Raw genomic sequence first — 16,992 nt, 5'->3', positions numbered from 1 at the left:
TATTATTTAGATATTATTCTAACTGTCAGACTGTACTCTACAATATCGTTTAATTCATAGAGTTAGGCGATAATAATTGTCATTAATCCAATTAATTTAATTAGGATTGAATTCATTGAAACTTTAAATCATAAAATAGTTGAACAGCTTTCAGGCAAAAAGTGATAAATCTTATTACAACCAACATGTGATCTTTGAGAATATTAATATGACCTGGCTGTTGTTAGCTGTCATTAGCTGTCGTTAGCTGCTGGATGTCATGATGCAGACTTGTAATAAATTGTAATCTTATTTTATAATAAGCTAGATTTTCTTTTTGCAATTTTTCAAAGGTTACAATAAGCTCAAATGTTTAGCGGCGAGTCAACTGAGAACACACATAATAAATTACAACACCTTTTCTAACAGTAATTGGAAAATACAGCATTTTTTTAAATTTTCGATAAATCATAGTATTGAATTTTTTTTATTTTATTGACAAATGAATTTAGAAATTTCTTTGATTAATCTTTCTTAAATTTTGAATTGGATTAAAAACTTACAATTACAATCAAATTTATTAAGTACAACAAGTATTACAATGTTTAGCCTCTGTTTACACTATCAAACTAGTTTGACAAAAAAATTGTGATGTACCCAAATATGGTAGTGATATGTGTCCATAATTGGGCACATCACATTTTTAAAGTTTGATTGCAGAGTAGACAGAGCTTAAAAATAAAATGGTAACTATTTTGAAAGAAATCGATTTGGTTTCATAATGAGCAGAGAATGAAATACTATTTACTGTGCACTAGGGAATTGAATGATCTACTATGTATTATTAACATTGAATGTTATAAATAAGCTGAATAAGTAGAGGTACTAAATACACATTGAATTAGGTCATATCATAATTAATGTTGAAATATAGAATCATTTCATACAATATACAGGACGGTACTATAGCATAATATAACAGTACAGTCATAAAGTAAGTAACCCAAAATATAGTATGTACTGTACTGAACATTCCCTATATTTAGTGTTAACACAGAAACCAGATGAAATGATTTAAGCAATAGTACAGTCAGATTTTTGGATTAAAATGTATTGTATAGACAATATTGTTTTGTTTTGTCTTTTAGTTTGCCTTCCGGATTCACACAGTTAAGAAATCTTAAGTTCCTGACTTTAAATGACGTTGGTCTTGAAAGTTTGCCAAATGATATTGGAAAGTAAGTATTGATCAAATAACAATTTTAAACTGCTGGATTTAAGCGATGTGGAGTTAATTCTGAGAAGTATTCCCTTAATAATGTGTTGTGGTTTCAATGAAAGTGACACAGATTTCTTTAAGCACTAAAAAACCAAACTTTTTCATTTCGAAATGCAACTCATCAAAAGCTGAATAGTATTGTGGTGTGTTATGAAATTGAGAAGAATTGTTATTTAAAGCTCTGTCCACACTATCAAATTTTATGTGACAAAAAAAGTGTGATGTGCCCATATATAGATATGATGATGTCATATCATTACCATATTTGGGTATATAACTACCATATTTGAGCACATACAGTAGTATTGATAGTGGAGACAGAGCTTTAAACTTCTTAAATGTAGTATTGCAAGTAGAAGACAAACATTTCTTTGGTTGCAGAAAGTTAATCAAATTAAAATGATTTTTTTCCCCAGTTTATCAAATTTAGTGACGTTGGAACTGCGTGAAAACTTACTAAAGACGCTGCCACCGTCATTGTCGTTACTCGTCAAATTGGAACAACTTGATTTGGGAAGTAACGAACTAGAAGATCTACCAGAAACGTTGGGTGCTCTACCAAACTTAAAGGACCTCTGGTTAGATTGTAACGCACTCACAGAGTTACCTGAGGTTAGTATGATATTCTTATCTCCACCCAGGTGTAAATGGGTACTAGTGTGAAACACAATTGGGCTGATTACTAGTCGGAACTGTCCATGTGTTTGATCCAATGACTGGGATAATAATAAAGGCCAATTTACACAGGCGAGCAGTTACGGTAAGCAGAAAACCGTGTATACTGGACACTGCTTTGGAAAAAAGTTGTACCATTTAAGTACATCATAAACAATAATAAAAATCTTGAATATGAGTTAATATCTGACCCTGTGACCTTTAACTTGACCTTTAGTCTGGAATTATAAGCCATCAATAGCTAAATAGACGAATGATTGATGTACTTAGATATGATTTATTCATAAGCTCCCATACTAATCCCCAAAGGTATTTGACATGCTATGACATAATTAAGTAAACATAAGAATGTGGTGTTATGTAATGTATACTGTTAAATACATAATAACCTTTTGTGTTTGTCACTCCTGCTATAAGAAACAGAACTATAGATATTCTTCATTATTTCAGACATAGAAATATTATACTTTCACTATAATAACTCTATGTTTCAGATATTCATATACACATACATACAGTACATGAATTGGAAAACTATTATTAATACCTTGGAATAACTTTTCCCCCCATATACAGACATAAAAGTACATGAAGTGTTGGGAAATTAGTGTGGTTATTTTAAAAATAATTTATTTGATTTCAACATTTAAATTTAAAGAATAATACTTGAATGTGTAAGTTCTATGCAGCAGTACTCATTCCTATGCTGTGAATGATTTTGCAGAATGATTTTACGAATTACATGAGGGATCAGCTCAAAAATTTGATAAATATATTGATTGTCTTAGGGCTGACCATACAATAGGATTAATAAGAATGCTGGGTGTTGTTCAGCCATGACCAGTGATAGCCTTGTTTGACTTTTAGTAGTTGCTGTATGAATCATTCATATGTTATTATTGCATGTTAAATGTGTGTTAGGGTTAAATATTTATTAAAATAAAATACATTTAGTATAGTATCTTAATTGAACTTCATAGACATTTCATTTATTTGAATCATTTATTGACCAGTGGCTTTATTGACCAGTGGCATTTTTGACCAGTGACTTTATTGACCATTCAACAATCATTAACTTAAAACCTAAGATTGTCATCTCTATATAACATATTAATAATGGAAATTTGAAAAATTGAAAAATCCCCAAAACAAGAAAAGATTATTATAACAAACTTTGATGGGCCATTTTGCAGTTTTCAGTGAGACAATATCCATTCCTCATTTATTCTATAGTCTATAGGCCTTAAATAGACTGCCGCTTAAATTGAAGGGAAATGTAAGCATGCTTGGAGAATAGGGCTAACCACTGGTCTTTTCCTACTTAAATGTAAAAGTATACAAAGTTCTTTTTTTTTTTTGGATGTTACAGTACTTTACATCAAAAGTATTTCTATGTAACAAATTCAATTGAAGGTATTTCTTAATTATTAATCTTTCAGTTCACCATGCAAACTAATTTTGGTTGAATTTTAAAGTGGGAATTGTGATGATTTAGTATTAAGAATATATTTCTGAACAAATTATTCTCACCATAAATTGTGTTAAATAAGAAGAAAAAATGTACTAATATAGTCTGTTATGAGAGTTAGTCACAACTTAGCTAATTGATGTGTACTTGGCTACAATATAAATTAATTAAATTAGTAAACTTGGTGAATAAGCATTGTGTAATGACTAGTGAGTAGTATGCTGTTTAAAGCTCTGTCTACACTATCAAAATGTTATGTGCCCATACAGTGTATGGACATGATGATATCATATCACTACCATATTTGAGCATATCACTACCATATTGTGGCACATACCATTTTTTTGTCAAAATAGTTTGATAGTGTAGACAGAGCTTAAAGGTTTGCATGGCAAAAATTAATATAATAGAACATGTGCGGTATATCACATACTTTATGTAGTTTAAAAAGAACTCTTGAGATTATCTAAGTTTTCTCGGTTCACTCTCACCCATGAGGACGATCAAAGCAAATTGATCAGATTTAAATACGTGGTATACCACAAACTTTATATCATTAGGCTTGCCTAGATAGATATGAAGTAGAAACAACAATTCCATTGAGTGGATCCTGTTGAAAAGACTGCATTATAGAACAATCAAACAGTATTGTATAGAGGTCAAAAGAAGTATAAAGCAATGTATTGTGAAAAGTTATCCAAGCACTTAGACCTGTACTTAGCACATATGATTCATCATACTATCTTAAACATGCTGAGCTGTTTACAACAATGATCACCACCAAACAGATATGAGATATTAATCCTCATTTGAATGAGCTACATAAACTTTAAACTATTCAAGTTCTTTCAATTCTATTCACAAGGCTAACCATCTATTATTAAACAAATTATTTTCTACTTCCTGCTGCATCCAAAATTAGTTAAAATTTGAGGAATTTAACGCAAAAAATATGATACAAGAAGGCTTGAAGTAACTACATGTGAGAAGTTATAAAGAGAGAATAAATAAAATAAAAATACCTGAAGCTAATAAGTTTGTTTAAACTAAATTGAAATATTGCGATTGAAAAATCTGTTGTCGTGCTATAAGGGACAATATTTTATTTATTTCAACAATATTTAATGAGGGTTGTTGATCAAGCCGAATTTGATCATCAGGGACCCTCAGAACAATAGCGTTGACTATAAATGGTTCTTTCCACAAAAGCTTTTGCATTGTGTCCACCTATCTTATTTTATGTCTTTAGGCAATGCGGCCAAGGATTACCAATAGTGAATTAATTACTGTCCTATCAGATAGGTGGTAATCCCCCTGATACAGGGGCTATTTTGTGAACCAGTTCACCGGGGTAACCCCCTAATCTTTTCGAATAATGAACTGGGTTCTTTAAAGTGAACACAGGTTATAACTGTGTACACTGGACCTACGGTTTATAGTCCTTATCCGAGAAGACTTGTTCCACCACCAGAACTAGGAGCGAGTCGGGCTCGAACCCTTGCCGATGTTGTTGGCTCTTTTAGGTACGGCCCCTGCCTTAACCGCTCGGCCATTTGACTCACTATCTCAGGATTAACCATAATTTAAAAGATACATATTTTCTTTCAAATTTCACATTTGTACGTATTGTATTTCATTGCAACATGATAGTTTTGCTTTTAAGTTGGATTTTTCACTAAAATAACACCTTTTGTCATCAAGAATTTGATGGCATTTTGAGGCATTTTACAAAATTGTCGGGGAAATTTTCAAAAGTCGGAGACATGTCTTTGTGCAATACAATAATCACCTAGCATTCAACAAAGATGACAATCAGATAATCTTTACCTGTAAATGTTAAAATTAATATATTGGTATTAATCAGAAAACAGAAAATACTATAATTATTATCTGAATAAGAAAACAATTAAATTAACAGCAGGTAGTTTGAAGCATATCAAGCTGTTACTGTATCTAAGTACACTTATTACAATAGGTATTTGCACTTAGAAATATTCACAGTGCAACATCCAACATTACAAGTATGACATTATTTATGTACATTACAATTTATGAATATTTTCTTGTAAAATGTTCGTCACAAAAAGGAAACAGCGTATAAATAGACTAGGCCTCTAAGCTCATGGCAACATGAAATCGTGCGCAAGTTGTTGCGCAACTCTGACGTCATTAAAAAATAGGTGCACAACAAAATGCTGCCACACATGGGATATACCGGAATAACGCACACAGTACAATTTTGACAGCGGTCACTCAAGCATGAAATATGACCTCCCTGGGTAAATGTAGTTGAATGTACTGGGTAAAATTGTTCATCTTAACCCTACAGTATGTAATTTTGGTTACAATACATATGTAATGTGTTTACATGCAGACATAACCATACAGTAGGCTACAAACACCACTGTTGATTTTTGTAGTTAGCATTTTTCTCCACTCTTTGCATCTTCATTGAGTTCCTGCCAATGTCAACATCACTATTAATATGTGGATTGGTATTTTCATATTTAATTCAATGTAATTGAAATTTGATATCATATTCATTCCGGTTTGTGTTATTGTAAAGTAATATATTTCTGGAACTGGGTAAATTATGAAATAATTATACAGTTGGTACAATTAAAATTCATGAAAACATGCTGGTGGTTGCCAGAACAAACTATTTGCATAAACCACAATTTCAACGCAAATTGTTAATACTAAATTAACGTTAAACTACTATAATGGCTTTGCACTTGCAAATAGCCATACACTTAGAAATAGCCATGGGGAAAAAAACAGAACGAAACAGAATTGCTGTTTATAAGTAGAACGGAAGCTTTTGACATGAAGAAACATAAAAGCATTACTCAAAGGCAATCTAATGAAAAATTAACTTAATGTTATGTGTTGTCTCTTTGATTAATTTTAAAGGAAAATTTACATTTACAGGAAGTGGACATTTAAAGGGAATGTTTTATTTTATGTATCATTAATAAATAAAAGGAATAAAGCTACAAATAAGCATATTACATTACAGGGAATGTTTTTAATAATAAGATTTAGACAGAATGTCCCATTTACAGCATACAGTGGAGTAAAACAGAAATTTTGCCTACTTTTCCTATTTAGTATGACACCTAAAAGAAAATACCATTTATAGCTTACACTACAGTACAAATTAACATTTTTCATAGTGGTTTTAAACCCTTTTCTTCTTCAGGTCTTATTTAAGCCATATGAAAAGACACCCAAGTTTAAATAAGTTTCATGTTTTTAAATAAGAATATCTTTAAACAAAATTACATTTTGATTTATTACTCATGGGAAAACATCAAGTGAAATGTTACATTAAAAGGATTGTGTCAAAATTATTATCTACTGCAGTAACTAATGTACTTTATTTTTACTGCAGTAACATACTGTATGGTTTGTTTCAGTGAAAGTTTATGAGGCAGCAACTGCAGTAAACAGTGTATAATTACCCACAAAAAACATAATCCGATTAGTAGTTTCTGCAGTAACTGCAGTAGAATGAAGTTGACATGATCCCTAATTCAATCTGGTTATTATATCTTATAGGAAATTGGTAACTTAAGTAAACTAGTATGTCTTGATATCTCTGAGAACTGCTTGGAGGTTTTACCAGAAGAAATATCAGGACTGAAGAACTTGACAGATCTGCATTTGTCTCAGAACTGTTTAGAGAAACTACCAGAAGGAATAGGTATGTTATCATTTTTCTTAAAATTGGTTACATATGGCCTGTTTCTGCTGAAAAAATAAAAATAATCGATTTTTTCTAAGTACCACAAACCACAGAAATGATCGCGTTGCAACTGAAAATGTTCTCGGACGTTAATCGGTTATCTGGTAATCGCTTTTAAAAAATCATGTCATCCATACCCACAGCGCAGTTCAAGTTATGGAAGGCCGATGAGAGTTGGTTTGTTTACATCCTATCGCTGCCTAAAACTCTCACATGTAGGATTAAAAATTGAACTCGTAAAGCTATATTATTTGTAAAATAAACATCTAGTAAACTAGGCCTACTACCGTACCACATACAACAGAATAATGATGTTATATTAACAAGGGCACGTTGGCGAGAATAGTTCGTTTTGCCGTTCGGCGTTGGTTCTACTGTAGGGCCTAGCTAGGCTATATATTTCTACCGAAACAACAGGCCTAAAAAAGGACATGCAAAACATCGTTAGCCTGGTGTGATGTAACGGTGTACTTGTAACGCAGAATCTTGGAATCTCTTGGTATAATTCTCCCCCACAAAATAATAAAAATCAAATGTTTAACATTTGATTGTTATTCGGTCGGTCCACATCGCTGATCGTCATCGATCGCGCAAATAAACAGCATGCTTTGTGATAATCGGTTAAAACAAGAAATAATCGATTTAAACACGCAATGGATTGAGTGTTTTTAATCGGTTATTTTTAATCGGTTATTTTATTTTGCGCCGTTTCTGCTGCCCAAAAATAATCGATTAAAAAAAATAAACGGTTAATAATCGATTATTTCTGCTCAGCAGAAACAGGCCCATAGTGTTAGAGGACAGTTTTATTCTGTTTATATAACAATAACATAACATAATATAAAGAGGAGGTTTGCACAATGTAAACCGTTTAGCATTACCCATTGATTGTGCTGAGTGGAGACTTCCAACTGCACTAAAGCTTTATTCTTTTACATCAGCATAATTTAAAACAAGAAATATTTCTTACAAAAAACGCTGCTCGCTTGTTAATGTAACAGTTTTAAAGATATATTGTCCCCCTGAAAAATATTTTTTATTTCAAATTTGTTTTTGAATGTGTCATTTTAATAAAAACACGTTTTACTAGTTGGATTAATCCATTATTCTTTATAGGTAATCTACGTCAACTTGGCATTTTAAAGGTAGATCAAAATCGATTGACAGTGTTGACGCCAGCAGTGGGAAGGTAAAATTGTTTATCATATATTTATTTGATTATGTAATATCCTTATTTTAATATCCTTTCAACTGAAAGCCAGATTTCAGAAACTTTACCGAATATTACTTTGTATTATGTTCCCAAGGTTCCAAACACTTTGCTACTGTTTGAAATGGATTTGTTTGGAAAACTTGATTTTATTTAGTAGATTTTAGTAGTGTAGTCAAACAAATATCTTTATAATTCTATTTTCTATTCATTAAAAGTAGTAGTAGTAGTAGTAGTAGTAGTGGAGCTACAACTTAGTGGTTAATGTGCTTGCCTTCCAAGGTCCAGGGTTCATCCTTACCTACTAGTATCAGGGTTGTATCTCATGAGACCTGTTTTTCTACTCCACTGCCTAAGCCTCAAAAGAGACTTGGTTTATAATGTATCAGAATTTCGGTTGTTATGCTACAACCATCTTTAGCTGGAGAACAATAAACGACGATAAAACATGATTAAAGTTTATCCATCGTTAGCGAGGGTTTATTTGGATGTTGTGATGAATGTTGTCATGTTTATTCTCGTTTATTTCAGTTGTACGTTAATAACTGAGCTCATCCTTACCGAAAACCTGCTACAAGTAAGTACCGCTCTCAGCAATTCACAAATTTGTCATCAGATACTTGACATTTGATATAGTATTCCCTGCTATTGTTTGTTGTTGAGAACACATGTAATATGAATTTAATCTATTTAATGGAGAACATTAATTATGCAGTACATTTGTGGCTGAGAATAATCAATTAGTTTGTTTAATTGAAATATATGTACAATACCCAAGGAGCTTGGCCTGGTATGATTGATTGATATACAACACAAGCTGAGTGTGTTATTGGGTAGACTTTCTATGAGCCCTCGGGTACTTTGACTTAATACTGTACTTTGATCTCAAGCTAAAATTAAGAATAGGGAGCATTCGATTTACGACAAATGTTTACATGATCCCTAATCTACAACAATTACAACAACATAAGAATATTACTACACATATGCTCAACATTGAAAAAACTTTATAGTGTTCAATAAATATTGATAGAATCTAAACATAAAACCAACACCATTTTAATTCCTTCATGGTGCTCAGGGACAGATGGATAAATACAGCCTAATTATATACTTATTGCCATACTTATTGCCAATTGCCATACTTATTGCCATACTTATTACCATACTTTTTGCCATAACAAAATACTAACAAGATAGTATATTTCGATTACGATTATCGAATATTATGAATGTGAAAGTTTATGCATGAGTGAGCATGTGAAAGTACACAGTCGTTTTTATGTTTGTCACGTAAAAGATTCAGGAGCCGTGTGTGCATTTTAATTTTTTTGATAATAAATTGTAATTACCACCATAAAAATTGTATGTTTATAATTTCGTTCATTAATATTATTTACAGGAATTGCCATCATCTATCGGCTTTCTAAAGAAATTACATAATCTAAGTGTGGACAGAAATAGACTAACACATCTAGTGCCAGAGGTTGGTTATTTTTGTTTTCTTATTGGTAGAACATTTTTAGATTTAATTAATCATTCATGTGACACCACAAATCACCATTTTCAAGGACTATATTTGAGTCCCACGATTGGTGACAATGTATTTCAAGATGCATTAAGCTCTGTCTACACTATCAAACTGGTTTGACACAAAAAGTATGATAGTGTGATATGTGTCCATATTTGGTCACATCACATTTTTAAAGTTTGATTGCAGAGTAGACGGAGCTTAAAAATAAAATGCTAAAAAACTATTTTAAAAGAAATCGATTTGGTTTCATAATGAGCAGAGAATGAAATACTATTTACTGTGCACTAGGGAATTGAATAATCTACAATGTATTATTAACAATGAATGTGATATGACATCATCATGTCCATATATGGGAACATCACATTTTTTGTCACATAAAATTTGATAGTGTAGACAGAGCTTTATGCAACAGAAACTGTCCCTTTGATATCTCACTCTGTAATTACTGGTGTATATTACAGTTGATGGTCATTATGAACCACACTACTACAATTGATTGATTTCTTTTCATTAGGTTATATATTTCACACTTCATTAGTTATGCTTCAGTGATTTCCTAATCGATACTTAGTTGTTTAAAATCAAATTAATTAACTGCTGACAACACTTAATTTACTTATCAAATTTCAGTATTATTAATTCTGGAATACTTTAAACCAAAACAATTTTCAAATTGAGAGTACGTTTTTAAGAGAGAAATATTTTGAAGTAACTGATTTTAGGTTTTTGCCATAGAAATATTTTTTGAATAAAAAAATAATCTGTATTTTTAAGCAATTTAAATCTGACAGACATTCCTACAAAGACTTTTATGAACTTGGAACAGATTCAAAAGATAACAGGTTGCTAGCTGCTGCCAAGATCACTGTACAGTACTTATGGTATTGATATGCCCAAATATGGTAGTAATATGCCCAAATACGGTGTTGATATGACATCATCATGCCCATATATGGACACAACTTTTTTTGTCACATAATGTTTGATAGTGTAGACAGAGCTTAAGAGACTGTATCCCTGATTTTGTTTATAAACACACCCCAAGAGTAATTACTTAGAATAAACATAACCTTATTTTATTTAGTGAATGTTCTATGTTATTAACAATTTTACATAAGCAGAGTATTTTCTCCACCCACTAAACATGGTCTTATAATGTAAATAAATGTTTTATTATGTTATTAAAAATATGATGACTTCAATTTCATGACATCAAATGTATTATGGATGTTAAATAATATACCTAGTTACCACTCCCCAAAACATAATTTTATTTACATCAATTAATGTTCTGTTTACTATAATTTCACGTTATTAAGTTTATTATTACAGTATGTTAATGTATTTCATGTTCAATGTATCCAGTAGTAGAGACACAGTTTGTAAAATGTGTGTTGTTTATGTGCGATGTTGTCGATAATTTAATTAAAACCAAACTACATTACCGATGCCTGACCCACAAAGTAATGTCTTTTTAAATCTGAATAATGTATATAAGATCTCTTCACATTCAAGTGGATTAGATTTGTATATTTTAATGCGCTTTATGTAGCAACAGCGTCTCAAAGCGCTCCGTACTAGATATAGTGCAGATTCATCTGTCAACAATCATAGTGGCTACGATGAACGACTATACTGGGTAACGCCCTACGCTCTTTCTAACTCGGTTCTTTAAAGTGCACACAAGCTAGATGTGTATACTGGACATCCAGGTTGAAGTCCTTAAGCTCTGTCTACACTATCAAACTAGTTTGACAAAAAAAAGTGTGAGGTACCCAAATATGGTAATGGTATGACATCATCATGTCCATATATGGGCGCATCACATTTTTGTGTCACATAAAGTTTGATAGTGTAGACAAAGCTTTATACTTGTTTTACCACCAGGACTATGTTTGAGAAGAGCCTTGAACCTGCTCCGATTTTATGGCCTGCGACACCTTAACCACACAACTTAACAAATTTATAAAATTTGATATTACAAAATTAATGTTGTAAAATAAATACTTGATTGTTAAATTACGCTCAATTAAAATGTTTATCCATTTTTTTTTTTGTAGATTGGACGTTGTAAAAGTCTTGGTGTGTTATCACTTCGTGAAAACCGGCTGACAAGACTTCCGCCTGAAATCGGTAACTTAAAAGATCTTCACGTTCTAAATATATCTGGTAATCGTCTGGAATGGCTTCCAATACAACTAACAAATTGCAATCTGAAGGCCTTATGGCTCTCAGAAAACCAGGTAGGTTCAATTTATTTATTTGCAATTTTAAACCTTTATAGACTTGTTATTTTTTTTTAAAAATTGGAATCCAAAACAAATTTTTATTATGTTGTTATTTTTAGTTTCATTTATTACGCTCATGAATGTTAAAATTCCAAACAAATAGCAAATATATGTTATTTTCAATATGTTTTGATTTTTATTTATAGTCGCAGCCAATGTTAAAATTCCAAACAGATGAGATAGGGGCTCAAAGGGTGAAGGTGCTGACCTGCTTTATGTTGCCACAAACTGGGCCATCAGAGAGCATTAGTCTTGGTAGGTTATAAAAACTTAAATGCATGTGTGAATTGAATATAAATCCAAAGGCAAATTACTGAAACAATGACAATGCTTTGGGTATCAGTGGTTGGATCTCAATGAAGATACAAAATAAAATAAAATAAGCAAAAAGCTAAATCAAAACAGCCAGAAAAATTAGCAGAGCTTTCAGGCAACACTAGCCCTTCATCAGTGCAAGTGTGAATGAACATGATAGTGTGGCGGCAACGTTTATAATAAATATAACATGTTGATTATGGTTTAATGATTTTGATAATGATTTTGATAACAATGATAATGATGATATAAAGTTTTGCGGTACACCACATGTATTAGTTCTGAAAAGAACTGTTGTGTTTCTCAACGTTTCGATCAATATGCTTATTTGTTTAACTATTCCTCATCTTTTAACACTACATCAATTTTATTACTACAGTAATACTAATAATAATAAATATCAACTTTATTTTTTTAGATAACATTTTGAAACCGAATGGAGCACCTGACGTTCCAAACAATAGTAAACATCGAGTCGTTAATTTCCCAGACTTCATTATGGATGACGACGATGAAATGGTAAGATGTTGTTTGCTTTATAGTACCAATGCAGTCAAACCCCTATTATTATTTTTATTTATTTTATTTCAACAATACATTACGAGGGTGGTCCATCCAGCCAAAGCTGATCATTAGGGACCTTCACAAAAATACAATATGACATAAACATGTAACAATAAAAATTAAAATAAATAGAATTTATAAAGATAAACAAAATAAATGCACAAAATAAATTGAATCAAAAGGGAAATCAAACATATATTGTCCCTCATTCATTTCATGGGAAGTGTCCCCTTAAAAGGAGTGTATCCTGAATAGTGCTGTCCCAAAGGTGGTGTTCTACTGTGTTGATAACATTTGAAAACCATCCTGCCCAAAACAGAAAAATATGGAAATAAATCATGGAAAGCGGAATGACGGAAAACTTTTCAAGAGACATAGAGGATAAACATTTTTATGTTCAATATTTGTTCAAAAATAATGTTTCTTGATGGTTGATCAATAGTGTTTCAAAAGAAAGAACTAAAATTGCATTCTCAAAGTTTTTTATATTTTTAGTTTGAGTTGAAGTGTCAACAAATCTTTTTTTATGTTATTGTATTTTGAGGAAGACATGATTGAGTTAAATTTGAATACAGTGTAGTAGTAAACAAGAAATTCTTTTTTTGTGTACATTAGCATTTTTGCCAGTAGCACTTGTATATTATGTAAAGAGTACTTTACATATCGTATTACAGTTTTTAATTTGTCATTCATTTATTTCCTTTTAGAGTCAGTTCCAGAGACAGAACACTCCGCATCCTAAAGAACTTAAGGCCAAGGCTAAGCAGTTACACGATGCTAAGCGTGCAGAGAAAGCCGCGGTTGTTACTACGCAGGTTAGTACTGAGTCTAAAAATAGAAACATGATTTGTATTTATGACTGGTAAGGGCATAACATTAGGTTTGCAGTTCAAGGATTTTATTTCTAAATTTAACACAAATCTGAGATTATAAATAGGTTTCCTGGTGAGGTTACATCATTTAAATACTCTACCGTTTGAGAAGTGTTTTTATTTTATTCCTTTCAGCAAAATATTGCATAATAGACAAAGATGAATTTATCGACACAATGCAGGTGACAATTTGGATGATTATTACGTTGTGACTGGTGAATTTACTTGCGTTGCAATTATATGATTTAAAAAAACAACAAAAATTATTACTTTCCCTTTCTTTACTCTTTATTATACTTAGAAAGAAATGTTGATTGATTGATTGATTGATTTCGTTGTATAATAAATTAAACACAACAAATTGGTGTTTTTGACCTGGCACTTCGCATAAAGTACTGTTTTTCAAATAAAGTATATCACCGAGTATAGTCCCATGGGCCTAAGTATTTCATAAGGAAAATTAGTGTTTCTGTTCTTAGCCTAAATTATGGGTGACAACTTCAGCATGGAATTAGTAAGGTCTTGTTTTTTTTAGGGAGACTGAATTTTTAAAGCTCTGTCTACACTGTCAAACTTTATATTACAAAAAAAAAAGTGCTGTGCCCATATATGGACCCGATGATGTCGTATCACTACCATATTTGGGCACATCACACTTTTTTGTCTTTAGTTTTTTTTGGCTTTAGACTTGACTGTATTAGATAGTTAGAATCTTTCTCCTTTATTAAATTAAAAAAGAGTCATTTGATCTTAATGATTGAAGTTGATTGAAGTAGATACTAATCACAAAGACACGTAATACTAAGTCTTGTCCTTCAATGAGTAGTGTAGTACACAGAACACAAAAGACAATATGATGATGTGATGACAAGAATGATGAGTACTTGACATTGCCAATTACTAAATGTAATTGAGGCCACTGCTTTTTAATTACTAATTAATGATCCTTGGTAGTCATTCGTTTTTTAAATTATTATAACTTTTAAGCTCTGTCTACACTATCAAACTATTTTGACGAAAAATGTGTGATGTGCCCAAATATGCTAGTGATATGCCCAAATATAGTAGTGGTATGACATCATCATGTCAATATATGGACACATCACATTTTTTTGTCACATAAAGTTTGATAGTGTAGATGGAGCTTAAACAAGTCAAATCCTATATTAAGATTGAATCATTTTCACAACCTATAACGTGTCACTACCTCGTCTACTGCTTTTATGTATTTGCTTCTTAGTTGAGTTAATCATTTTAGTGTAATTATAGTTTACAAAAGCTTGTTAACTAATTTTGTATGTTAAGCGCTTTGTCACTTTATATCACTCAGCGGTTTAGAGTTTCTCTATGCCTGTAAATTTAAATTAGAATCCCTATATGATTTGGTAGCTATTCCAAATCCTGAGTTATAAGCTTCGAAAGTCTGATGAAAGTGTGTTTGCGAATTTCTAAGAACCACGCCCCTTTTTCGCGCCGCCAATATCTCAGAATCTACATATCGGATCTTTTTCTAAATTTGGTTGATTTGACACGGAATTAACCTATTGCATATTTATATGACTAGATTCCTCCATAACTTCCTATCTGCCATTGTGACAGCCAGTCCATCTATCTGCATACCAGTATCCATCTCTAGAACATTGTATAGTTGAAGGTAGATTAATTGAACTTGAAATGAATACATTTATTTTTAGACTACAAATGGACCTGAAGTAACAACAGCAACAGAAGAACTACAACAACAAGAAGAGGAAGAGTTTGTAGAGGATGTACCAGAAACAGAACCCCTTATTAACGCCATGCCAGAGCCCCCTATTGATAGCCCCTTACCCGCCCCTGTCAGCGTCAGCCAAGTAGCCTTCCAGGAAAAAGTCATACCAACTGTAATCGAGACTCAAGCATCTCAACCTGAGTTGGAACAGAATGATGCGGACGACGCAGCTGATTATAATGAGGTAAGGAGCGATAATGTTGCTATTAATATTCTGGTACTCTTACTTTGCGTTTGGTCAAAGGTCATTCTAAATTCATAATTCTGGAACATTTGGTAACATGGATTTTTCGATTTGCGACGATCCAAGAACTAATTTTGTGTGTTCGTTCACATTGAATTTCTTGAAAGTTTTTGGGGAATTCTATACAAGGTCATAGGTCGTCACAGATTGAAAGATGTCTAATCAAAACTAATGTATATATCTGCCTATACTGATACAATGGTGATATGCCCTAATATAGGTATTGTGATATGCCCTAATATACTGTAGGCATTGTGATATGCCCTAATATAGGCATTGTGATATGCCCTAATATAGGTATTGTGATATGCCCTAATATAGGCATTGTGATATGCCCTAATATAGGCATTGTGATATGCCTTAATATAGGCATTGTGATATGCCCTAATATAGGCATTGTGATATGCCCTAATATAGGTATTGTGATATGCCCTAATATAGGCATTGTGATATGCCCTAATATAGGCATTGTGATATGCCCTAATATAGGCATTGTGATATGCCCTAATATAGTCATTGTGATATGCCCTAATATAGGCATTGTGATATGCCCTAATATAGGCATGGTGTAGCCTACTGTATGTTCATAACAAGAAACTATAGATACATATGTATCTCATACTTTGTCACTTTATCTTATTAATTGAATACATTGAAGTGTATTCTGTTTCTTGTGTGTTTGATCATGTGGCATTCTCTTGGTGTTTGTGGATATTAATGCATGTAGAATACCGATCATAAACACTACACAAACATGATTGAAGTTGTCCTGTCATCAACAAGTGCATGAAGAGAAAGTATTTTTTTAAAGAGAACAAACTAGAAAGACATTAATCACCGATGTTTGTAAATTTACGCACATAAAAGCAATTTAAAATGATACATTAGTATGTTTATGAGAGCAGTATGCATGTATGTTCCATGTGGACACGTTTATGATTTATTCATAAATTATTTATCACTTTTTTCGTCGTCGTCGTCAAACCAATTTACCCATTTGAGAAATGTGTCGCATGGATTAGATTGAAGATTTCAACTTTTT

The 16,992-nt window shown here is 31.9% G+C and overlaps 1 protein-coding gene across 18 annotated transcripts in view; it reads left to right on the top strand.

The window, feature by feature from the left end:
- LOC144841182 (protein scribble homolog) overlaps window positions 1-16,992 on the top strand; it is a 60,443-nt gene that overhangs the window by 8,147 nt on the left and 35,304 nt on the right. For all 18 annotated transcript variants that reach the window (XR_013611998.1, XM_078697417.1, XM_078697416.1 and 15 more), the window contains exons 4-14: window positions 1,128-1,217; window positions 1,675-1,870; window positions 6,963-7,107; window positions 8,266-8,338; window positions 8,891-8,936; window positions 9,762-9,845; window positions 11,957-12,139; window positions 12,331-12,439; window positions 12,918-13,018; window positions 13,771-13,878; window positions 15,630-15,890. Coding sequence is in view for 17 of the 18 variants with exons in the window: in XM_078697417.1 (XP_078553543.1) it covers window positions 1,128-1,217; window positions 1,675-1,870; window positions 6,963-7,107; window positions 8,266-8,338; window positions 8,891-8,936; window positions 9,762-9,845; window positions 11,957-12,139; window positions 12,331-12,439; window positions 12,918-13,018; window positions 13,771-13,878; window positions 15,630-15,890 (1,396 nt within the window). In the remaining variant the exon portion in view is untranslated. The remainder of the gene's footprint in view (window positions 1-1,127; window positions 1,218-1,674; window positions 1,871-6,962; window positions 7,108-8,265; window positions 8,339-8,890; window positions 8,937-9,761; window positions 9,846-11,956; window positions 12,140-12,330; window positions 12,440-12,917; window positions 13,019-13,770; window positions 13,879-15,629; window positions 15,891-16,992) is intronic.

The sequence above is a fragment of the Antedon bifida genome, chromosome 4, assembly GCF_963402885.1.
Source record: "Antedon bifida chromosome 4, ecAntBifi1.1, whole genome shotgun sequence".
Lineage (NCBI taxonomy): Eukaryota > Metazoa > Echinodermata > Crinoidea > Comatulida > Antedonidae > Antedon > Antedon bifida.
This window is presented reverse-complemented; position numbering and strand designations above follow the sequence as displayed.